The following is a 24,478-nucleotide window of genomic DNA, read 5'->3' as shown; positions in this document are numbered from 1 at the left end:
TTTACAGGAGAAGACCTCTGAATAGGTCACAAATTTTACGGGAGCTTTTTCCTGTTTTTATCCACCTGCCATTTCCAAAAGATGCCTCCTTAAAAAAGTGCTTCCTTCTTCACCCGGAACCTGTTGTGGGGAGCAAGGTAGGAAATTTTGAGATGACTTGGATCTAGAACATTCTTCATTTGGGATCTGGATTGGTGTCATAATCAAGGCCTTTCTGGTATATTGACTTAGAGGGTGAATTGAGGGGACACCTACATAATCCAAAGGTCTCCCTTCTGCTGCTAACCAAGAGACCTGCAGTGGCCCACCCTGTTATAAAGGCATGTTTCCAGAAAGTTTAGGTATCTTAAAAGCCTGTTTCCTGTCCTTAACATGTAGGGGCAAGCTACTTTTCTATATTGAAGGGAGTAGAATTGTAAATTTTGAAGGGACTTGAATGTGCAGTGAGTCTGACTTCTCTACCCCAAATTATAAAGTAGGCAAGCCATAGATGAATAGTATATAAATGAATAGTCCAATGTTTCCATTTTGTAAATAAGGAAACTGAGTCCCAGAGAGATTTTAAGTGATCTGTCCAAGGTCGTGGAGCAGATTAACAGGAGGATTCCTTCAACCCCCCACTCCCAGGGTAGCTGGCTTTCCCCAGAAATAAATAAGAAAGCCAGGCATCATAGTTTATGCCTATAATCCCAGCTACTTAGGAGGCTGAGGCAGGAGGATGGCAAATTCAAGGCCAGCCTGGACAACTTAGCAAGACCCTGTCTCAAAATACAATAAAACAAATGGGAAAGTAGCTCAGAGACAGAACATTCGAACATTCCTGAGCTCAACTTCCAGTACCACCAAAATAAAATAAAAACAAATGAGAACATTCAAGCCGGGTGTGGTGGCACACACCTGTAATCCCAGCAGTTCAGGAGGCTGAGACACGAGTTCAAAGCCAACTTCAGCAACAGTGAGGCCCTAAGCAACTCAGTCCTGTCTCTAAATAAAATACAAAATAGGGCTGGGAATGTGGCTTAGTGGTTGAGTGCCTCTGAGTTCAACCCCTGGGACGTTCCCCCCCACACACAAAAAAAGAACATTTAGGTAGAGAACTGGAAAGGCAAAAGCTTGGGAGCCTGGGGAGGATCTGCTAGAAACTTGGAGAAAGTAAGTGTCCCACTCAGGGTGGAAAGGCCCACTCTGCACCCAGTGTTTCCCACCTTGGTCCCTAGCCAGTAGACTGGGAGAAGGTATTCTGTGTTTGTGTCTATTTACTTTTCTCTGAATTGTTCTTTTATTGAGTTTCATTCCTGAGGAAGATTTTGAGCCTTTATTGATTTGGAAGAATTAAAAGGATGAATTTTGTAAAAAAAAAAAAAAAAAAAATTAGGGATGGGGGTACATCCCCAAGGTAAAGCTGTGCTTAGCATGCTTGAGGCCCTGGGTTCAAACCCCAACACCACTTAAAAAAAATAACACAAAATTTAAATGTCCCAAACTGTGATTCCCTATCAACTCTGGGTTGAGTCTTCAACCTCCTGATACTCTTGTTTGGCTCCAGATTTGCTGAATTGTGTTGGAAAAATTTAAAAACCTATAAAAACAATCATTTTGTCTAGAAGTAAGAACTTTTGTCTGCCAGCAGTGGGGAGGTGCTGGGCTCTTGCCTCAGACTTTACCGGAGTTTATCCTGCTGTCCTTGACTAGAACTTTGGCCATAGGATGATTTCATCTTCATAATTATGATTTAATTCTGGGCGAGGGCCTTTATCTCAGTTTTCCCACTTGAATATTGAAGATAATTTCACCAGCCTGCTTAGCACCAAGGAGCCCAGCCAACCAAGTAACTTGAGTTACTCAAATGGCTATCGAAATCATCTTATTGTGGTTCACAAGGATGTTTTGGGAAGGGGAGTGGCCCCAAAAGGCAAAAGTCCTGAGTCTGGTTTCTTGGAGCATCTGTTTTCCCACCCCAGCCCAAGCTTTCCTTTTTCCCAGCCTTGTTACTCCACCCAGTTCTCCACATCCCTGTTCCTGGGCTCTGGTAAAGTCAAGGTCTGCGCCCAGCATCCCAAAGCAGGCTTAGGATAGAAGAGGGGATCTGGTTCTTAGGAGTCACTAGGGGAAGAGATTAAGTCTAGCTCCACCCACTCCACAGTGCTGCCTGGGGCTGGCCTGCATCTCCTGTCTCTCTGTTTCCACTCTAGGTGTGAAGGAACATGCCCCCACCCCTCTCAGGCCTATGAAAGAAGACTACACCCACTTGCTTTAGGTCTTTGGGATTTTTTTTTGTAGACTACAGATATCAGGGCTTCTGTGGTGTTAGCACCAGTCAACTGCAGGCCAGCTCAAGGTACCAAGCTCCCTCCTGTCACTACACCATTTCACTGAAATGGCTCTAATATGTCTTAGAAACAAAATCATAGCCAGGGTTGGACCCAGAAGAAGATGAGACCCAAACCTAGAGTCCTGGAATGGAAAAGAAAAACCAAACCCAGGGAATCCAACTTGTGCCATCTGTTTTATGTAGGCAGGAGCTCTACTCTGAAGGGCAAGAGCTTCAGTTGGGGAGGCGAGGAAGAGGAAGCTCTAGGGGTTTTTTTGGAGCTAGGGAGAAAAACCAGAGTAAGTCCCACTTTTCTGCATGTCCCTATTCCCTGCCCATCCACGGGCTTCACAACTCCGTGCCTGGCACACAGCAGATTGTACTTAGTGCATATTGCTGACAGTAGTTACCTCTGCAGGTGCATGTCTTGATTGTCTCTCATTTTCAAAATCAGAGGCCAGGCTTATTGTCATTGGGTTTAATTAGTAACATGGCATATCTGCTTACCTGGGTCTTGCCAGATAATTTGAACTTGCTGCTATGCAATTTTTATCAGAATCCTGATAGTAAGAAATGATAGTCCATAGAAGAGTGCCTAAAGGATATGCATACCTGTTTATCTAAAATATCTGGATTAAATCAGACCCTTAGAAGATTGTATACTTAAACCACCACAGGTGGGCCTCAGACAGAGCCACTTTTTAAAATATATATTTAGCTGTAGATGGACACAATATCTTTATTTTTATTTCTTTATATGCAGTGCTGAGAATCAAACCTAGTACCTCACTCATGCGAGGCAAGCGCTCTACCACTGAGCTACATAACCCTAGCCCAGAACCACATTTGTTAAATTGTGGTAAGAAGATAGAGGATGTAGCTGAGTGATACAGGGCTTGCCTAGCATGTGCAAGGCCTTAGGTTTGATCCCCAACTCCTATCTATATTTATATCTTTATGGATATCTGTATATGTATACATGTGTGTGTGTGTGTGTGTGTGTGTGTATGTATATATATAGCAAGAAAATATTTTGCCTTTGACCTACTTTGAAACTGTGGATCAAAATAGTTGCAAATTGTGAAGCTCATTGTTTTAGTCAGCTTTTTCACAAACAAACAATTAGAGTAGGAAAAGTTTATTTGGGGCTCACAGTTTCAGAGGTTTCAGTCCATAAAACAGCCAGTTCCATTCCTCGGGGCTTGAGTGAGGCTTAGCATCATGGTGGAAGAGTGTGGCAGAGGAAAGTGCTTCAGACATGGCCTCTGAGAAACAGCTCTGCTCTACAAAAGGCAAAATATATACCGGAGAGGCACAGCCCCAGTGACCCACCTCCTCCAGCCACACCCACCTCCCTTCAGTTACCATTCAATTAATCCCTATGAAGGGATTAATTCAGTGATTGGGTTAGGGCTCTCATAAGCCAATCATTTCACCTCTAAACCTTGCATTGTCTTACACATGAACTTTTGGAGGACACATGTCTACGTCATAGCACTCATTCAGCAACTGCTCTGGGCTGTCATTGAGGGTGTTGCTGAGTAAATCACAGAGTGTCTTTTTAGAAGAACCCATAGAAGAGATTTTATCCTGGTTTCAGTACCAGGATATGCCATGCATAGGAGAAACTGTTTTGTCTTTTGGGCATAATTATGAATTTTTTGTTGGTTCTCTTTTCCTCTTTGCTTAGGCTGCTAGGAAACTCAAACCATATGTGTGAGGATTTTCATGTACTAATCCTCAGGTTTTGTTTTCTTTCCCTCCTCGCTCTTTCCTCCAGATGCATACGGTGCATGACCTATTTACCATTGGCAGCGGTGAGGCCATGTTGCAGCTCATCCCTCCCTTCCAGTGCCGAAGACACTGTCAGTCTGTGGCCATGCCACTAGAGCCAGGGGATATCGGTATGTAGGGTCTCAGGAGGGTAGGATCAACTGAGGAATCTTTAATTTTTAACTCAGAAAAAAGAGTTAAAATATTCTAAGTATCAAATACTGCCTTCCCAAAGTTTTTATTAAGTAGAGTCAAAAATAACATTCTTTTTTTTTTTTAAGAGAGAGTGAGAGAGGAGAGAGAGAGAGAGAGAGAGAGAGAGAGAGAGAGAGAGAGAGAAAGAATTTTTAATATTTATTTTTTTTTAGTTCTCGGTGGACACAACATCTTTGTTGGTATGTGGTGCTGAGGATCGAACCCGGGCCGCACGCATGCCAGGCGAGCGCGCTACCGCTTGAGCCACATCCCCAGCCCAAAAAATAACATTCTTTTATTAACAGAGTCAATATGTTTTAGAAATAAACTTATGTAGCAGAGAGAAATGTCTTCTACATACCGTACTTAGAATGCACATGTCGATTGGTCATAGAACCTTCCAGTTAGAAGGAATTCTGGAAAATGTTTAGATCAGTCCCTCATTTTACAGATGAGGAGGTTGAGACCCAGAGAGGACACCCCACTAGAGTCAAGCAGAGCATCAAGTCTTACATGTCATCTCAGGTGCAGGCAAACTCTAGGTAGGGACAATTCAAGATGCCAGGAAACTATATACCTATTTTGCAAATAAAACAATGCAAAGCAGTATACAAGGGTCACACACGGAAATGTTACCTCTTGTGTGGGTTCCACAGCCAAGTCACAGCCTCACACCAGTGACTCACTCTTGACTCTGGCTTCATGTTTTCCCAGATGAGACTTATCCTGTGCCTTATATTCTAAAAATCTATTCCAAAGAAACAGGTTTGCATCAACTACTGTCAGTAGCAATTAGTGTGAGAGCAGTCTTGTTGGCAGAAGCAACTAAAACAGCAAGTGTCATCATTGACCTCTTTGTTTTTCCTGCCTCACAAAACCTGGGTGAGGCCAGCAGTCCTCGACAGAGCCCAGACTAGTTTTCCAGTTGATTTCATTTTATTCATTCAGAAAACCTCAAATTCCTACAAACATCTCACCTCATTTGTGGGGAGTAAACTATACCAAGCTTTACTCCAAGTTACATAACCCTTATTTTAGTTTAGACATGGAAAATAACTAAAATGTACAAATTAAGCATCAACTAATAATGGAGCACAGCTGGCCTGGTGCTTGGGAAATGCTTACAAAAAAGAGGATTCCTGAATGAAAATTGTTCTGAACCTATTTCCTATACTACAGTGACCCTTACACTAAGGGTGATTATTGCAGAAATCTGTGTATTGTGTTTGGAGTTGGTGTTTGTGCTTGAATAGGTGTCTTATGTTCTACAAAGGCCTAGCAGTTGAGACAACTATAGAAACCCCTTAGTTATCCACATTCCAGATTTTCAACTCCCACAAGCATCCAGAGTGCCAGTTATAGAATTAATTTTCAAGGGGGGAATAAGGTATCTAGCAATAATCAAAGAGACTTTGAGCATCAAATGCTGCTGGTGCAGATAGACCAGAATAGCCTAAAACCAGAACAGTTCACCTTCCAAGTTGTGATAGGCCAGTTTGTGAACCAGAAGGAAAGGAACCTTGTGGTTGACTGTGTCTGTAAAAGGTCATCCACATGACTGGGACATGGAAAAGGCACAGGAGACTGAGGAGAAAAACAAGCTTGGGAGAAGAAGGAAGGGAACGAGGTAGGGAGGACAATGAGTATCTGAGGTATGGCAAGAATAGAAGCAATGGCTACAGCTGCCACCATTCAAAATAAGGACAGAAAAGCAGCCCTGACAAGGGAGAATAATTCAATGGTTGTAGGATAGCGTCAACTTCAGTCCCTTATAAATTCTAAAGAACGGTACTATGACAAGAAAGTTCTTTGATTTTTGACAAAATATTGTCCTATGGAGATGGGGGGGAATTAGGTCACCAGTCACCAGAAAACCTTGACTTGGATGCATTTTCCAGGGTGACACACAGATCAGGCACAGCATTCGCAGTCACTGTATATAGTACAGCTCATTGTGATTTTTACTGAGTCATCAAGTGTAGATTAAATTCTATTCCGTTTTCTTAAAGATGAGTAGGAACCATACTCTAGAAAATTCTTCATCAATAAGGTTTTTTGCTTGTTTCTTAATGTTATTGTATTATGGTAAAAAGAATTAACATGAGATCTACCCTCTTGAATTTTTAATTGTAAAAGACTGTCATCTTAATCATAGACACAGTGATGTCGGCATCATCAGATTATCGAAGTGTCAAAGGTCTTAAGTTTGCCTTCCTCACCCACTCAAACAACATGGGTTCATGTGTCTTTGGATTGCTCCTGACTCCAGCAATGGGAATGGCAGTTCCTAGAGAAGGCCCTTGGCAAATAGGGTTTTTGAGTCAGTAGAGTCCACATGCAGTATACATCAGTGTACCAAAGACTGAAAAGCCTTGGAGGAATCTGCTGTTCCTCAAACTTACTTGACTGTGGAACCTAGTTTCTTTGGAGTGTCTTATAAGACATTACTGTTTGCAGAATGCAATTTGGGAAATGCTGATTTAGGGTAATCTGGACAGGCTATGATGCAATCATGTCATAGATGGCCTGAGAAAAACTGAATAGTAGGTCCTGCCCCCTCTCAGACCCATCCTATCTTGCTAAGAAAGCTTGAGCTCAATCTGAGGCTGAGAATTGATTGCCCAGGGGAGGGCGGGAGAGAAAGCCTTTTGGTTCAAAGTAGCACCTGTTGGATGTCAGGTTACAGCGAGGACCGAACAATACTTACACTAGGAAGAGTTAAAGATCTTCAGTGTAAATCCCCGTGGACTCTGCAGGTGGCCTGCCTGGCTCTGCCTGCAGGTGCGCTGGTCTGCTGATATTCACGTGCTTTCTTGTTGCTGTTTCCCTTCAAGGCTATGCTGGTGCCACTCACTGGAAGGTCAACATTATAGCCAGAGGGGTGCAGCCTTTGGTCGTCTGTGATGGAACCACTCTTTCAGAACTATAAGAAATAGAACTATATACAGGAACAGCTCTGAGAGCTGAAAGTGGGGGGAATAAAAACAAAAACGATGAAACCACTTTCCAGGGGCTGGTTGCTTAGTTCCCGGCCCTTTGCATGCACATGCTAGTCACTGCTGTGCTGGAGACCAAGGCCAGGGCCTGACTTTCTGGACTCACCCAGATGGCTTAGGAAGGACTCTAGCCTGGCTTCTTGGCCTGGACTTTGCCAGCACCCATCTGTGAGAGACTGGCTTTTCCAGGCCTGGAGGCTCCCTCACAGGCAGGAAGTAGGGCTGCTGCCTCCCTCCATTTGTGTGGACACGGTCCCCTCTGCTGGCTCCGGGCAATGGAGAGGGCAGCCAGTGGGTCCTGACGTCAGAGCCATTCTTCACCAGGTGGGCCTGCTCATCTGCTGACTGCCCGGCTACGTTAGCCTGAACATCTTTTGGAAAGCCTTGGCTGATTAAAGAAATTGCTGCAGTTTCTCAAGCAAAATAGAATTTAGAACCAATGAAACATTGGTTACATTTACGAAGAGCATCTCTCTCCCAGTCTGCATGGATCTGGACGTCTCAGGGGTGCCAGGCTGCACTATGATTAAAATTCCAAATGAGTATTCCTAAGGTGATACTTTTCTCCATTTTATCAGGTTGTTATCCTATCCCACCTTGCCCATCTGGATGGTTTCTCAGAAGTTGGGCTCCTAGTCCCCTCCCTTGGCTGGGCCAGAGCCCTTCCTGCTGATGCAGCACTGCCCCTGTTGATTGTTGCTTTTACCAAGTGTCTTCAGAGGGGAATGAGTTAGAGTCGCTGGCCTGGGAGAGGGTGCCTCCCTGGGTTTGATCTTTAGGATCTGACTTTGTACAGAGATGTTTTGCAGATGCGTCAAAGCTGATGTTGTAATGTGGTCGGGGAAGGAACTCGAGACCCAAAGTGTTTGCCAGCTGGGCTGCAACTGATTTTGTGATCCTTGGTCCTAAAATGAGCTCCCTTTGTACTGGGAGACAAGGTGAGATGTTATTTTTTGTAATGCTATAAAGCTGTGTTCTCATTGGATGATTTGCTGTGCTCATTGTTTTCCGCCAAGTGCTTTTGGTATGTGTTAATCAAATAGTATAAATAAGAACACTTTTCTTGTTTCCTTTTCCCCCTTATTATTCCATTATTGACATTGCTAGATCCCTGGCCACTGGTCACACCTCCTCAATGACAAAAAACAAACCACACTAAATTGCAGAAATCAAGTGGATGCACAGTAGATGTCTGTCACAGAGTTATGGACTTGAGGCAGATGGAGATGGTGGAAAGCAGTTGTGCCCCTTTCTGGGATCCTCCTCATCCTTGGTAGACTCCTGCACCTCTACTCCCAGGCCCCCTTTCCTGCACATTCCATGAATTCTGAGCCCTTGAATGGCCTCTTTGTCTGTAGTTTTGTAAAGGACAAGCAGAGTTCACAGAGCTTTGGATGGAAACACTGGGAGCCTCCTCCATGGGTTTAAATGAAACCAGGATGAGCTCTATGTACCTGGGGGAATTTTTCCTTAAAAGAATTATCCCCTTGTGTGGGTGAAGACAGGGAAAACAAAACTTTTTGTACATATAAAAGTCAAAGACTGCTAAGCAGTTATGATTTAAGAGATTTTAAATGAGGGATCATCTAGAGGCCAGCTTGGTGCAAGCCCTCCGAGCTTCTGCAGGGTCCCCACCCCTGCTGCACATGGTGCATGATTATATATAAACAGGTTCTCAGAGGCCTCTCAGAATTTTCTTAAATTAGACCCTTTGAGGGGCTGGGGATGTGGCTCAAGTGGTGGCGCGCTCGCCTGGCATGCGTGCGGCCCGGGTTCGATCCTCAGCACCACATACAAACAAAGATGTTGTGTCAGACGAAAACTAAAAAAAAATAAATATTAAAAAAAAATTAGACCCTTTGAGTTAACAAAAGAGAGCTCCTTAGGAGGGAGCAGAGGGATGGTTTTGATGATTGAGACCTGTGTTGTTCTTATTAATTATCTTGTGTTTTATTACTCATTTTATTTCTGCCTTTCATATCTTAAATATCAATAAAATACACACTTCAGCTCAAACTTTGATAACTAAGAAACCCTTGCACATGTTGATGTTGGAAGGCATCCCCTGAGCTGTTCTTCAGTACAACAAAGAATGATTATAGCCGAAGACAAGCAGCAGCTTTATGCATGTACCACTCGTTCCACTCATTTTCAGCCAAGACCTTGAATATCGATTTGTGTTAAGTGAGAAATTCTCCAAAGAGGATTTTCTGCTCTTAATTACTGGGTGCATTGAAGTAATTCACTTTCTTGTCAAGGTAATTCTCATAAGTAGAATCTACTAAGCTGCCAGCCCTACAGGAATGGTGGGGTTGCCAGCCAGCCGCTTCCTCGTTATTCACGGCTTTGTGTAGGATGCCATGGGATTTCCCCATCAGTTAGCCCTCAGCCACTAGACAGAACTAGCAAAAGTCCCTCTGCATGACCCAGTATGGAAAGGAGGCTCCTCAACATGAGAAAGTGGGGATAGAGGGACAGGGTAGGACCACTTAACCCACGCCCCACCACCCCAATCACAATTAAAAAAAACTCAGAACTCCAAAAACAGGGACTTGTTCACAGGTTTGTCAGGTGTTTGCTGGGAGGTGACTCTGCACTGGGTCGGGTTCACTTTGATGTAGGTTCCCAGCACAGAAATGTGGTCCTAGGAATCGGCTCTCTGGGGAGGCAGGCTGCTTTGGTGCCATTTTGAAGCACTTGTGTCCAGATGTCCTGAGCCTTTCACCAGTTAATGAGTGGACTACACACCTATTCTGGTTTATGAAAAAAGGCAGAGCCATCCTCCATTTTATCAGGGAAGGGAGGATTAAAATAGTAACTGTTTATAGAAACAGAAGTCTACCTATTTGGTGAAATACAAAGCAGTCCGAATCAAAGGGGCAGATTTGGGCTTATTTTCTCAGAGAAAGGACTCCTAATATTTGTCCCAGTTCACTCCAGCTTACAGGGTGCCTCTAGATACATAATCTCCTTTCTTCGCTCAGTCCTATAAAATGGATAGTAGATACTTCTTCTACAAGTAAAGAAATTTGGGTGTTAACTGCCGGTAGGTAGGTAGGTGGGTGCTTGTGCAGCACATTATTTTTCTGCTGCGTCGTAGTGTGGTGCCCAAGAAGAGAACTGTGAGTTCCGTTGACTCCAGTGTGCCCCATCGGGGTGATCCTGAGGATGAGATTCAGCAAGCAGGAACCCTGCAGGGTTTGTTTAAAAACTCTTTTGGACAGAAATGGAAAAGAAAAGAATCTAACCATGTGATTTTTATAAAAATCCTTGCACTTTTTCCCTTCCCACTTGAAAACTCTTTAAAAAGAGTGAGTTGTAGCTGGAACACAACTATGTCCAGCCATTTTCCTGTCACCACGTGTTTCCAGATGTGTGACCAGAGGAGGCACTCTGCCCAATTCCAGTTGTGGCTCCCCTTGGAGTTACATCACTTGTTTTTCAGTTCTCAGTTTTCTATTCCCTTCTTCTAAAATCCAGCATAGGCCTCAGTGTAGGAGCAGCTATTCTAAGGTAGTCTGGATGAGTCTGTTCACTCCTCAGTTGCTTCCACAGTCAGTGTTCAAACCCCAAAGCAAATGTCCACTTCTCATTATCTCCAGCAGGAGGACAGATGCTAGAGGGAGAGGGAAAGCCACCTGGTGCAGGGGGGAGGGTGACTTTGTTCATCTTTTTCAGGTGTTCAACAGAAGGGTCTTGTAGGCTTTTGAGTTCTTCCAGCAATGGAAGGAACTCCCAAGAACACAGTTCCTCATTACCTTTCAGTGGTGACCTGTCCCTCAACAAAATTGGTTGAAAGAAGAGAGTGTTGGAGATGGACTTTAAAATAGTGCTTGCACCTGCAGATGTTGTGTGCAGAGACTGTGTGTGTCAGGACCAGGAGGTTAGGAAGGTGAAGGCATGTACAAAGGAGGCCTCGTAGCCAAGGAAAAGTAGGGTGCACTAGGAAAGTGCCAGGTCCCCAGAGGCACATAGAGCCTCGTCCTCCTCACCACCAGCCTCCAGATATCCAGCAACAACTTCCAGAAAAGCACCTCAGGGAGCCAGACAGGTGCTCTTCCCCGGCTGCACCACATCCAAGCCTGCAGCCATGGGTGCGGTGCCACTTTAAATGCGGGTGTGCAGGAGAAAGCCTCCAGCCAGCTTGTCTGCTGGCCAGGTCCCTCGGTGTCTGGTTTCTCTGCCCTGCATAATTTAAGCATTAGAGCTAAATACATCTGTCATTCTCCTCTCCCTGGAGACCGTGAAATGTCCAGACTTTTTCAGACTAGTGCGGAGAAGGAATGTTATGTAACTAAGCAGAGGCCTGGAGCTGTGGAGAGGCACCAGGGCGGGCAGGAGACCCTTCCCTCACCACTGAGTGTGTTCGTCACTTAAGCAGCTGTCACTGATCAAGAGTGAACCTCGGTTCTAGCCCCAGTGCAGAGAAGTGGGCCCAGCTGAGTTTTGAGTTCCAAGCAGAAATGGGACACCTGCTTTGTGCCAGGCTCCATTTACCTCATGACAGCCCACAACAGCTGGGTAGGTGGGGGGTCATCCTGGGCAGCCATCTTGCCTCACAGCTTAGCTGCAGCTCTGCAGAGCACTTTTGACCCTTTTTAAGAAAAATTCTCACCTGTCTATGAGAATTGGTGACAAGAACTGTCAGACACCTGGCACTAGCAGGTGTCTCATCATAGGCAATGTTCTCCTTCACCCTTCTTTCTGCAGTTCTACTCAGAAAAATGCTGCCTGTATGCTTCTCCTCCTCTCTTCCCCCCACCAGAGAGGTGTGGGCAGGCCAGGACTCAGTGCCAGCCTCTCCCTGCCAGCCTTGGGGACAGGGGCTGGGAACCAGCACAGTTCATCTTCAGGGAACCAGATTGTGGTGGGTTCAGGTGGCCCCAGTGAGCAGAAGTAGACACCTGTCCCAGGTATGGGTGGTCAAAATGGTCTGAGCTGTTTATGTGTGTCAAGTGCAGAATGTGGACAGTAATTCGATATACTGTGAACTCGTAAAGACCTCACCATGTAAAGAATGTATGTAAATTAAAGTTTTATGTAATGAAAGTTTTTACTTTTTGTAATTAAAAGTGTGTATGTTGGTTGGTAAGAACTCTCCTGTTCTTGGTGTCATTCTTTAATTTCCTATTTTCTCTTGTTTCCTCTTCTCCCATAACTTGGGAGACTTACAACTACATCCTTCTCGTGAGGCAGGTCTGTGGGGCTCTTCTGTGGTCCTCACCAGGGTCACCTGTCTCCATCTGGCTTTGGGCTTCTCTAACAGTCTCGCCCACACTGTATTTGGTGACATTCACAGCCTCTTTATTCCCATTCCAGCCTTTTGCCCCAAATGGCTTCTGATCTGTTAATTCCTGCAAATTCCTGAGGCTCAGGTCTCCTGCAAATACCCTCCCCCATCCGTGCACTTTGCCCACAAGTCAAATAAGCCCCCAGGAGCCTTTTTCTTTCTCACTAGCTTCACAGAACTGTGCCCAGATGCCCTTACAGTGGCATCTCACCCATGGGTGTTCTCACAGGGGGACAGCCAGGCTCAGATGGAGGACTCCAGACCCCCTGCTGGCTCACCCCAGCTGCCACCAGACAACAGGCCACTCTCAGCATTCAATTAATTCAGTGTGGATTTTAGTTAAACTGTTTTTACGTGTTCATCTTGTTTCTCATTTTTACATATAGTTTTATATAAATGCATAAACATGACCATTTCTTCCTTTTTTTTTTTTTTTTTTTTTTTTTTTTTTTTGGAGGTGCTGGGGATTGAACCCAGGGCCTTGTGCACATGAGGCAAGCACTCTACCAACTGAGCTATATCCCCAGCCCCCTTTTTTTTTTTTTTTAGTTGTAGATGAACACAGTATCTTTATTTTGTTTAGTTTTTTTTTTCTTTTTTCATGTGGGCTGGGGATTGATCCCAGTGCCTCACGCATGCTAGGCAAGTGCTCCACCACTGAGCCACAACCCCAGCCCCACATGACCATTTCTTATATGCTATTTAGTGGCCTATTTCATTTTCCTTTATTGCTTGTGTGCCTCTCCCTCTTTCCCACATTATCCTCTCCTTTCCCTAGTCAGGTAAATGCTGTAGGTACACAGCCATACCTACCATGGGTCGTTCCTTAATGTCCTCCATGTTCTCTCATCATAAACAAGTTCTTTGTCATTGCTTTCCCAAAAACGAGCCCTTATTATAGGCACTTTCTGCATTTTGTTTTTCTTACTCAGTGCATAGCTCCATGTCATTCTTTTAAGAGTTAATATTCTTATGTAAGTAAAAAGAATATCAGGGGCTGGGGATGTGGCTCAAGCGGTAGCGTGCTCACCTGGCATGCGTGCGGCCCGGGTTCGATCCTCAGCACCACATACCAACAAAGATGTTGTGTCTGCTGAGAACTAAAAAATAAATATTAAAAAAAAATTAAAAAAAGAAAAAGAAAAAAAGAATATCAGAAATATTTAGTTATTTGCAATTTATAAGTTTACTATTATTAAAACTCAATAAAATACATGAGAAATGTTAAAAAAAATAAGAGTTAATATTCTTTAGCACAGATATGCCATCATTCACTTCCTTTCTCCTTGTGACTTCTCCATTAACTATTATTGATTGTAGGTCACATCCCACAAAATGATTTTTTTGGATTATAAGCTGAGAACTCAAGTTCACTTTTAAAATACTTGATTTTACAAAATGTGTGTTCTTGCTTGTGACAATCCTAATGTGTGTTCTTTGGGAATCATTCAACTCCGTAATTATATTTACCTGCTTGAAAATGGACTTCAATCCCACCCTCCCCCTAATTTATGTCCATGTTCAAAGGTGGTACAGTTTTCGGTCCTCTTCTTTCTCAGCCCCTCAATTTTTTAGCATTTGATACTGACTTGTGGAGAGTTCCCTCTTCCTCTGTCACCTGTGATCCTTACTACTCCCTGCCTGAACCTGTTTCCATTTCCTCTTTTTTTTTTTTTTTTTTTTGTGGGCGTGGGGGAGGCACCAGGAATTGAACCCAAGGGCACTGAACCACTGAGCCACATCCTCAGCCCTTGTTGTATTTTATTTAGAGACAGGGTCTTGCCAAGTTGTTTAGGGCCGCAGTAGATTGCTAAGGCTGGCTTTGAACTTGCAGTCCTCCTGCTTCAGCCTCCAAGCCACTGGGATTAAGGACGTGGGCCACCGCACCAGCTCCTTCATCATTTGCCTGTCTCTGAAATTCAGGTCTCCCTGTCGATTCTGTTGGGGCTCTTCTCAGCTTTGTGCTTCGCCTTCCACCCATGGGGAGGCCATCTCCAGTCTGCATGCCTGGCTGGGCCTTTCACCTGAGGGCTGGCCCTGTGTATGCAGCTGTGGAAAGGTCATCTCCACCAGCTCTGAAGCCCCTCTGACTCAAAATGCCCAGAATGACTGTGCAGCCTCCAGGGGCTCTGTTCTCTCAGCCTCTACTTCTGATCAGGACCACACCCTGGAGAATCCTGCCTCCTTGTCACATATCCAGCCCATGGCGATTGTCTTTATTCAGGGCCTTGCTCTTTCTCTCTTAAGATTCTGCTGTCATTGCCTAATTTGTTATTCTGTGCACTTCCCACCATCCCTCCATGTAGCAGCCACAGTGATCTTTCTAAAGCACAAGTCTGGTCATGTGTTTCCTTTCTCTGTGTGAGTTCTCCCGGAAGCCCCTGGCCACCCCTCCACCCTCATTTCACTCCTGACCTTCACTTCCTTCTCATCTACTATGCTCACCTCTCCTGGGCATGCGTTTCCTTTCATTTAGGTGGTAGTTGCTGGAGTCTGAGGAGTTTCGTAGGAAACCATCCAGTCACATTGCACGTGGCTATTCCGCTCTGCATCCTCACTAGCAGTGAATGAGTTTTGGTTGCTCTGCATCCTCGCCAGCCCGTAGTGTCAGTGTTTTGGATTTTGGCCATTCTAACAGGTGTGCAGTGATGTTGTTTTAATCTGTAATTCCCCGATGACATAAGATGTGGAGCATTTTTCTCATCTGACATCTGTGTATCTTCAGTGAGGAGTCTCTTCAGGTCTTCTGCCCATTTTCTAATGGGATTGCTTGTTTTCCTGTGGAGTTTAAAGAGTTCTTTGTGTATTTTGGATAATAAACCTTTATCACATGTGTCTTCTGTAAATATTTCCCTTTGACTTGTCTTCTTGTTCTCTCGACAGTGTCTTTTGCAGAGCACAGGTTTTTCATTTGAACGAAGCTCTGCTTTTCAGTTCTTTCTTTAACAGTTTGTGCTCTGATGTCGTATCTAAAAAGTCATCTCTGTGCCAGGGTCACTAGGTTTTCTGCTGTGTTATCTCTTAGGAGTTTTGTGCCTTTTCGTTTTACATTTACATTTAAATCCATTCTGAGTTAATTTAGGGGAAGGGTATAAGGTCTGTGTTTCGATTCACTTTTTGGCCCGTCAGTTTCTAGTTGTCCCAGTACCCTTTGTTGGAATGCTGTCTTTGCTCTTTGGAGCTCCTTTGTTGAACACCACTTGACCCTATTTATGTGGATCTATTTCTGGGCTTTCTTTTGTGTTCCATGGATCTATTCATTTATGCTTTAGCCAGTATGATAACATCTTGATTACTTAGTAAGTCTTTTTTTTTTTTTTTAGTTGTAGATGGACACAATACCTTTATTTTATTTATTTATTTTTATGTGGTGCTGAGGATCAAACCCAGGGCCTCACACGTGCCAGGCAAGCGCTCTTCAACTGAGCCACAACTGTAGCCCAACTTATTAAATCTCTGGAGGGTGGGTACCAGGGATTGAATTCAGGGGCATTCAACCCCTGAGCCACATCCCCAGCCCAACTTTATATTTTATTTATTTATTTATTTAAAAGAGAGAGAGAGAGAGAGAGAGAGAGAGAATTTTAATATTTATTTTTTAGTTATCGGCGGACACAACATCTTTGTCATCTTTGTTGGTATGTGGTGCTGAGGATCGAACCCGGGCCGCACACATGCCAGACGAGCGCGCTACCACTTGAGCCACATCCCCAGCCCTTGTATTTTATTTAGAGACAGGGTCTCACCAAGTTGCTTAGCACCTTGCTGTTACTGAAATGGGCTTTGAACTTGTAATCCTCCTGCCCCAGCCTCCTGAGCTGCTAGGATTACAAGTGTGAGCCACCACACCTGGCTCCAGTTTATTAAGTCTTGACGTCAGGTAATAAAATCAGTCTTCCACCTTTGTTCTCCTTCAGTGTTGAGTTGGGTGTTCTGGACCTTTTGCCCCTCCGTGTAAACTTTACTCATTTATTTATTATTAATATTTACTTTTTAGTTATAGGTGGATACAATATCTTTATTTTTATTTTTTATGTGGTGCTGAGGAATGAACCCAGTGCCTCACGCATGCTAGGCGAGTGCTCTACCTCTGAGCCATAAACCACAACCCCAGTCCCCTCCGTGTAAATTTTAGAATCAGTTTGTTGATATTCACACAATAAGTTACTGAGGTTTTGTTTGGAATTACATTGAATCTATAGCTCAAGTTGCATCTGGGTTGTTTTTTTTAAAAAGTTCATTTTTTAAGTTTTGTTTGTATGTGAGCTGCTGGACCTTGCACATGCCAGGCAGGTGCTCAGCCACTGAGCTACACCCCCCAGCCCCCAGGCTGTTTTAATTACAAGTTGTAATTCCTGTCTTATGATAATATTTTTGAACTTTATTATGTCCTTTTGCCTAGTTTAAATTCCGTCTTCTTACTGCACATTCCTCTGACATGACACGTCCTTTAGGCTTTCCTAATAAATCAAACTGACAAACCTCTAGATACCATGCTGAAGACAGATATTTCACCAATCTTGTTTTTTTTTCATAATAATGACTTTATTTTTGTAAAAATGATATGCTCTTATTATGAAAAACTGAAGGCAGTTTGTGCAATCTAATGAAAACCTCCACCCAGAAATAACTACTAACATTAGGTGAAATGTGTTCTAGAAATCTGTAGGGTACATCTAGCTGGAAAGCTAGATAAAAATGCTTTTATTAAAATGAGACCAGACATGTTATTTTTTAAAAAAATAATAGAAGTCATATGTCTAACTTTATGTGAATCTAACAGAAGAAAAAGAAACTCAAGTAGGTGTTTCTTCCCCACAGAGAATATTAGTTCCTAAAAGAAGCCAAGACTGGGGGCTGGGGTTGTGGCTCAGTGGCAGCGCGCTCGCCTGGCACGTGTGAGGCCCTGGGTTGGATCCTCAGCACCACATATAAATAAATAAATAAATAAAGTATTGTGTCCAACTACAACTAAAAAACAAAGTTTTTTTAAAAATCCCTTTAAAAAAGAAGAGGAAGTAGCCAAGACTGCGAGAAACAGTAGGAAACTAGAGTTGACCTTCGTAGGTCTCCTTTCTGGGGTGCCAAAACAGCTTCTCTCCAGCCTCATCTCTCCGTCTCCTTTGTATCAGCTCTCTCAGGGGTGACGGTGGCAAGTCTGTGAATGGTCTTCTGCTGGGAAACCCAGTTCTCTCGTGTTAGCTCTCTCTGTATACTTCACTCATCTGTGGCTCGCCACCAAGAACTTTGGCTATGGCTTCTTCATTCTTGAACGTTGTTTTTTTTTACACTTCTGATCTTCTGAATTTCCTCACTGGGGATGCGTCAAGCATGGCTCCTGGGTTTGGACTATTTCTTTGGACTTTCTACTTGCACACACCTTGGCTATGTGGCTTATTCTTGCACCACACTTTCTTTTGCTTAGAATTTGGAGACATTTCTCCGTTGTCATCTGGCACTGACTGTTAGGAGGACAACAGGTCCATCTAAGTTTCCCTTTTAGAGGTCTCCCATTTTCTTCTTTCTTCTCCTCTTCTCTGTGTATAAAGAATTTCGTCTTTCTTGTTCTTTAATACTTTTTCTTGGAACAGAAGAAATGTATGCCCTTTTGAGTTGCAATTCCATTCTGCGTTCTAGGGAAGATGTTTTCTTATTTTCTTATTTATAAGATGTACTTTTTGGGCTGGGGATGTGGCTCAAGTGGTAGCACGCTCGCCTGGCATGCGTGCGGCCCGGGTTCGATCCTCAGCACCACATACCAACAAAGATGTTGTGTCCGCAGAGAACTAAAAAATAATTATTAAAAATTCTCTCTCTTTCTCTCTCTCCTCTCTCTTTCTTTAAAAAAAAATAAGATGTACTTTTTCTTATTTTCTTATTTATAAGATGTACTTCTTATTTTCCATTTGTAGGGTTCTTTGCTTTCGATTTTATATTTAGTCTTTTTTCATTGCCTTGATCTCTTACAACTATGGTTTTGTGTGTTTGTTGCTGGGATTGAACTCAGGGGTGCTCTATCACTGAACTATATCTCTGGCCTTTTTTATTTTTTATTTAGAGACAACTTTTGCGAAGTTGCTGGGGCTGGCCTTGAACTCGAGATCCTCCTGCCTCAGCCTCCCAAGTCACTGGGATTACAGGCTGCTCTCCCTTTTTTACAAAACTTACCTTAGCTGCCATCTTGGCACGGTGGGCAGTGCGCCAGTCTCAAGAATACTTGTCCTTGTCTCCTCATTCTCTATGACTCTCATGCCTACCTTCTATTTCCACTTGTTTTCTAGCCATATCTATTCAGTGTCTTGCTGTTTCTCTTAGTTCCTTTTTCCCTTTTTATTTCATTGTTTCATCTTTGCTTACTTTCTTGAGTTCACATTATTAAATTTTTCTATAACTCAGAATACTACAGGGAATTTTATTTTGTCTCTCAGATTACGTTTTACGTTAGGCTTGGTTGTCATCAGTCAGCAGGTTTCTTTCTTTGGTGTGTTTGTGGCTCCCATGCCATTTCTTTTGGACTGGACCCAGGGCCTCATGCATGCTCCACCTGCTCCACCACTGAGCTGCGCCCCACCCCTGGGCTAGTAGCTCCTTTTGGGGTCTTATGGTTGACGTGGCAACTCTGACCAGACTTTTTTTTTCTTTTTTTATCTTCTGTATAATCTGAGTATGTTCTCAATTTGAACAGTATCTGTACCCATCACTCAGATTTAACCAATGTTAACATTTTACAATATTAAAAAAAGTACCAGGGGCTTGCTGTGGTGACACATGCCTGTAATCCCAGCAACTCAGCAGACTGAGGCAGGAGGATTGCAAGTTCAAGATGAATCTGGGCGATTTAGCAAAATCCTGTCTCAAAATAAAATAAAAAGAGCTGGCAGGGGGCAGGGAGATGTTGTCCATGGTAGAAGTCCCTGGGTTCAATTCAGAAAAAAAAATTTTTTAAAGTATTGGTTAACATGACCCATTTTAGTACTTGTCACAAAACTCCATCTGTGTTCTTCACTAAGGAGCCTCCTCACCAGGTAGAGAACCCAGCCTCCCCTTCCCTTCCTGAGTTCACTTTCCCTTTCTTCACTCTGTTCTACTCAGGAGCTAAGGTTTTCTTAACTACCTGCCATTTCTGTCTTTTGTTTAAAACAAAAAAAAATCCTTATTCCTGCCCCGACTATGAAAAAGTGCTGAAAACCAAATTTGTCCAAAGACAAATTAGCAAAAAATAAAGTAAGCAAGATAGCATTCATCTAAACACCAGTGCAGTGACCCCTTCCTTCCAGCCCCTCAGGCACATCCATCACCCAGGACCACCATGCCCCTTGGGAGCACAGCCACCAAAGTCAGGGCCTTGGTACAAATCCCAGTCCTGGTTTACTGGGAAAGTGACTTTGGAAAGTGACCGCCATCCTCTCTGGTCCTTGGTTTCCTCATCCCTAATCAGTGTGGCTAACGCTGTCCTCAGGGGTCAGCCCAGAGGCCATGAGGCCATGTGTGGGGGGTGCTTCCCATGTGAGTACTGTCCCCTGTCCCTCACCATCAGCCCATTTCCCCTCAGAGCTTGCTTCTGCTGTCCTCTGTCAACAGGCTCCTCCAGCCTCCAGAGCCATCCTTGAAACCACCAAGGCAGAGCCGGACCAGACCCAAAGATGACCTCCCCTCTCCTTCTTTATGAAGAGATGAGAAAGCCGAGACCTGTAGCTGGCCACTGAATCAGGAGGGGAACTTTCCAAGTCTCTTAAGTTCATGGAGATGCTGCGCTTCCTCTGCCTGCTCCTGAGGGAGCTGTCTCCTTGGCTCTGCTGGCCCAGTCCCTTCCTGGAGCCTCTGTAGAACTTACTGGAAGGCTTTCCACGGTTCGCTCAGAGCCCCGCACAGGCTCCACCTTCGTGTCCTGTGCTGACCCCCAGCACTGAATGCTTTCCTTCCCTCTTGGGCCTGGGTTTGAGGGGTGAGGCTAAAGCTCCTTCTTTCCAGTGAACTCACCCCCTGGTCCTTCCAGGGCCCAAGCCCTGCATCACTCTGTGGAGGCCCCTCTGCTTCTCTGCTGCCCTCTCATCCCTCGGGCAGCTCGCATGGGTGGAAGTAGCCACAACTCCTACTGACGCTGATTCCTCCCTGGCTGGGGAAGCTGCAAGGATGTGCAGCCCCCTCTGCACGCTCAGGAGGCCTCAGAGAGAACCAGCCTGGCCTGTGGGCCCCCAGAAGCCCCGGCTTCTGCCCGATCCCTCGCTGACCGGCAGCTCCACCTCCTGCCAGTCTAGGCATCTCACATCCAGAGCTGGGCAAAGCACTTGGGCCTGGGGGTTATAGAAAGGAATATGGCCTTAACTCCCTAAAATTTTATAATTTGGGGAAGAAGACAGGTAGGACAAGCACAGGTGCATTTTAAGAACTACACATGAGGAAGGAAGATGCACCAATACAAATGATCAGAACAGAGCTCTGCAGCGGCCCCTTAAGGAATGGTCCATGGATATGACTGCAGTGGGAAGAAAGCACACAGCGTGAAATCCACACCCCCTGGAAGATGGGGAGGGTGCCACCAACGCAGGCCCAGAAAAGGGAGAGCCTCGTAGCCAGAGCTGGCAGTGCCCATCTGATGGGAAAACTGTGCTCCTCGTTGTTGGCACAAGTGTCCTGGCCCTTGCTGGCTCACACCTGCTACATTAATTGCCATCAACAAGCCTCAGATTCTATGGCAAACAACTTGTCTGCATTCCTGCTCATCAAGCAACCTTCTGGTAAGTTGGTGTCTTGACTGTGCTGCTAAAGCAAAACACCGTAGCCTGGCATGGTGATGCACGCCTGTGACTCAGGAGGCTGAGGCAGGAGGACTGCAGGTTTGAGGACAGCCTCAGCAGCTTACTGAGACCCTGTCTCAAAAAATAAAAGGCTGGGGATGTAGCTCAGTGGTATAGACCACTGGATTTGATCCTCAGTATTGCAAAAAAACATTACCAAAAACCCTCCACATAAACTGGGTAGATTATAAACAGCAGAAACTTACTTCTCATAGGTGTGGAGGCTGGGAAATCAAGACCAAAATGCTGACGGATTCAGCGTCTGGTAGAGAAGTCCTTTCCTAGTTTCTAGGTGGCTCCTGCTCACTATGTACTCACATAGCACAGGGCGCACAGGTTTCCACAGGGCACTTTTTGTTTGATCCCTGGGTGCTGTAACCCTGAGGTACATCCCAAACCTTTTTTATTTTTATTTATGAGACAGGTTCTTGCTAAGTTGCCAAGGGTCTTGCTAAGTCACTAAGGATGGTCTCAAACTTGTGTCCTCCTGCCTCAGTCTCCCAAGTTGCTATAATTAGTGGCATGTGCCCAGCCCCACATACCACTTTTATAAGGGCACTAATCCCCTTCATGAGGTCTCCACTCTCCTGACCATCACCTCCCAGAGACCCCACCTCCTAGAACCATCACGTTGGAGGTTAGGTCTCAACGTAAAATTCCAGGGAGGCACGCAGTCCACAGCAGCTGGCTTCCTTGGGACATTCCTGTTTTCCTGTCAGTCTTGTGAGCTGCTAAGATGAGTGAGCCCTTCTGGGCCTTGTGGAGATCCTGTGAGGCACCGTGGGGCTGAGCTTCCCACCGCCGGGTCCTTTTTCAAGCCTCCTGGGAGCCAGGCGTCCCCACCCGTCACTCTCAGTGAACCCCGACCTCACACAGCACCTCTCTGGTGCCAAGCTGCAAGGGGAATGCGGGCAGCCGGGGACTGCGGCAGGCTGGGGCGGCCGGCGAAGGCGGGCTGCAAGCTCCGCGGGCAGAGGCTCTGTCTGTCTTGCCCAGCACCACCCGGGGCCAGCCCGCGTAGGTTCTTATGAGTGATTTCTAAAGGGATGCTGCAGAGTGACAAGCGGCCCGAGAGGATCCAGAACCCAGAGATCGTAACGGGTTTGAGGAAGAGAAGCAAGGAGACGATCATTGCAGAATGAGGGGGCGGCTGCTTTCCATGGAGAATGAAGGCACGGGGTCGTCAGCATGACCCGCACAGGGGCCTGCAAGGAGTCGGCCCAGCAGGGCGGGGGACATCGGAGAGCACAGTGAGGAAGGAGTAGGGTAGGAGAGATAGTGGGGCCTGGGCTCAGGCGGAACAGGAGCGGGAGCCATTCTGGGTTCCTGGGAAGGAAGGATGTAATCCTGGCTGGGTGGACTGATGGACTCCAGGAGAGGAGTGGGCGTGTGGAGGGGAAGAGACCAGGTGGGCAGGCAGCCAGGAGGCTTCCAAGTGACCCAGGCCTGTGGTCAGAGCCCACCATGGTGTGCACTGGAAAAGAAGAAATTAGGAAGACACATGGAGATATGTACAAGGATTACTTGAAAGCACCATTTGTAATAGCAAAAGAAAAAAATAAAAAAAATGGAAATAGCCAAATGTCCATCAGTAGGAAACTGGGTAAATAGATGGCTATGTATTCATGTAATGGAATATTATACAGCAGGAAAAATGAGCAGCGTAGATCTACACACCCTGACATCAACAGATCTCAAAAAGGAACACAGCCTTTAGAAGGATCTAGATTGTGCTCTTCAATGTGGTAGCCACTAGCCACATGGGGCTTTTAAATCTCAATGAACTAAAATTAAAAATGTGATTCCTCAGTCATGCTAGCTAGCCACACTTCAAGTGCTTATAACCACATGAGGTTAGTGGCTACCATACTGGCCCACTCTGATACAGAGCATGTCCACCACCACAGAGAGTTCTCTCAGATAGCTCTGGTGTTTCAAGACATGAAACGCAGGGTCACATATTGCATATGACACAGAATGTCTAGTGAAATAGAGATCACAGTAGAGATCACACAGACGACAAACCAGAGACTCAGACAGTGGCTACCTCTGCCAGGGGAGTGTGTTCAGGACCAGAGAAGGAGTGCTGGGCCCTAAGCTGAGTGTGGGCACGTGGGTGCTCATATTACCTGTGCTTTGTAAAATCATCTACACTGTTATATGCCTGCATATAAGGCACATGTATATATATAAGGCATAGAGACACTGTGAGGGACTGAGCCTGGGCAGGCGGGACATCATACTGGCTTGAGTCTCTTACCTGGGAGATTGGCAGGGGTCTGTGTGGAGACACCTGACCCTTCCTTATGCTGACATTGGGCAACTCCCTTGTCATGGTCACTTCACAGGACACACTCTTCTCTGGTCCCCAGTGCCATGGTTACCTGACCCAGGCAGCTATGATAAAAGGTCAGGCTCAGATGCCTGTGCAGGCTGGGCCCCTGCCAGACGCACACACCTCCCATGTCCCCCCTGCTAGCCCAGCCACAGCCTCGCCATCACTGCCACATGCCCTCCCCACAGGCTCCCACACCAGCTCCAGAACCAAGCCCAGCCACTCACCCTCTAGAAGAGGGCAGTTTATCACTTTGTCCCATTACAGTCCTATGAGGCCCGGGACAGCTGTACTCAATCAGGAATTTGCGCCACACAGGAGGCCAGCAGCCCAGGAGTCCCTGGAGGTCTGGGCCGGGCGCCCAGCCCTGTGGAGGCCAAGGAGCTGCCTGCTGAAGGCTGTGGGCACGGGCTGAGTTTGGCCTGCCAAGAGCCAGGGCTAGTTAGGACTCGGGACAGCTGGGCAGCCAGCTCTCCTCTTCAGGCCAGAGCCCACCCCACACCCCTCCTCCAGGAGCCCAGCCCTAGGGTCGTTTTTAGAGTAGATGGATCTGCTGGTTCTCAGTTGCTGACACCCTCTCTAAACACAAATGAGTTCAAATGCTATTTGTTTCTAAGCCATCACCCTCAAGAATGGCACAGAGCTGGGGGATATGCCAGTACCTTCTACTCCAGACACCATGTCCTCAAGATAAAAGCCATTAAGGGCAGGGGGTCATTGAGGCAGGCCATCAGCATGAAAACCGAAATACTTAATATAGCTGAGATTTCTCTCATGTCA

General features: G+C 45.5%; 1 protein-coding gene and 1 non-coding gene across 14 annotated transcripts in view; one reads left to right on the top strand and one right to left on the bottom strand.

The window, feature by feature from the left end:
• Positions 1-20,515, top strand: part of C8H6orf89 (chromosome 8 C6orf89 homolog) — a 52,922-nt gene extending 32,407 nt beyond the window's left edge. For 12 of the 13 annotated variants that reach the window (XM_026383376.2, XM_077802222.1, XM_077802224.1 and 9 more), the window contains 3 exons: positions 8-137; positions 4,092-4,215; positions 7,114-10,028. In XM_026383376.2, the coding sequence (XP_026239161.2) occupies positions 8-137; positions 4,092-4,215; positions 7,114-7,208 (349 nt within the window). In that variant the 3' untranslated portion in view covers positions 7,209-10,028. Of the gene's footprint in view, positions 1-7; positions 138-4,091; positions 4,216-7,113; positions 10,029-20,146 lie in introns of those variants that run through there. The other variant, XR_013344229.1, reaches the window with a different exon arrangement.
• Trnam-cau (transfer RNA methionine (anticodon CAU)) lies at positions 13,018-13,090 on the bottom strand. Its single transcript has one exon. It is a non-coding gene; the product is annotated as a tRNA-Met (tRNA).
• Positions 20,516-24,478: the final 3,963 nt, after the last annotated feature.

Source organism: Urocitellus parryii, chromosome 8 (assembly GCF_045843805.1).
Source record: "Urocitellus parryii isolate mUroPar1 chromosome 8, mUroPar1.hap1, whole genome shotgun sequence".
NCBI lineage: Eukaryota > Metazoa > Chordata > Mammalia > Rodentia > Sciuridae > Urocitellus > Urocitellus parryii.
The sequence above is the reverse complement of the archived record's forward strand: the minus strand, read 5'-3'. Positions and strand labels throughout refer to the sequence as shown.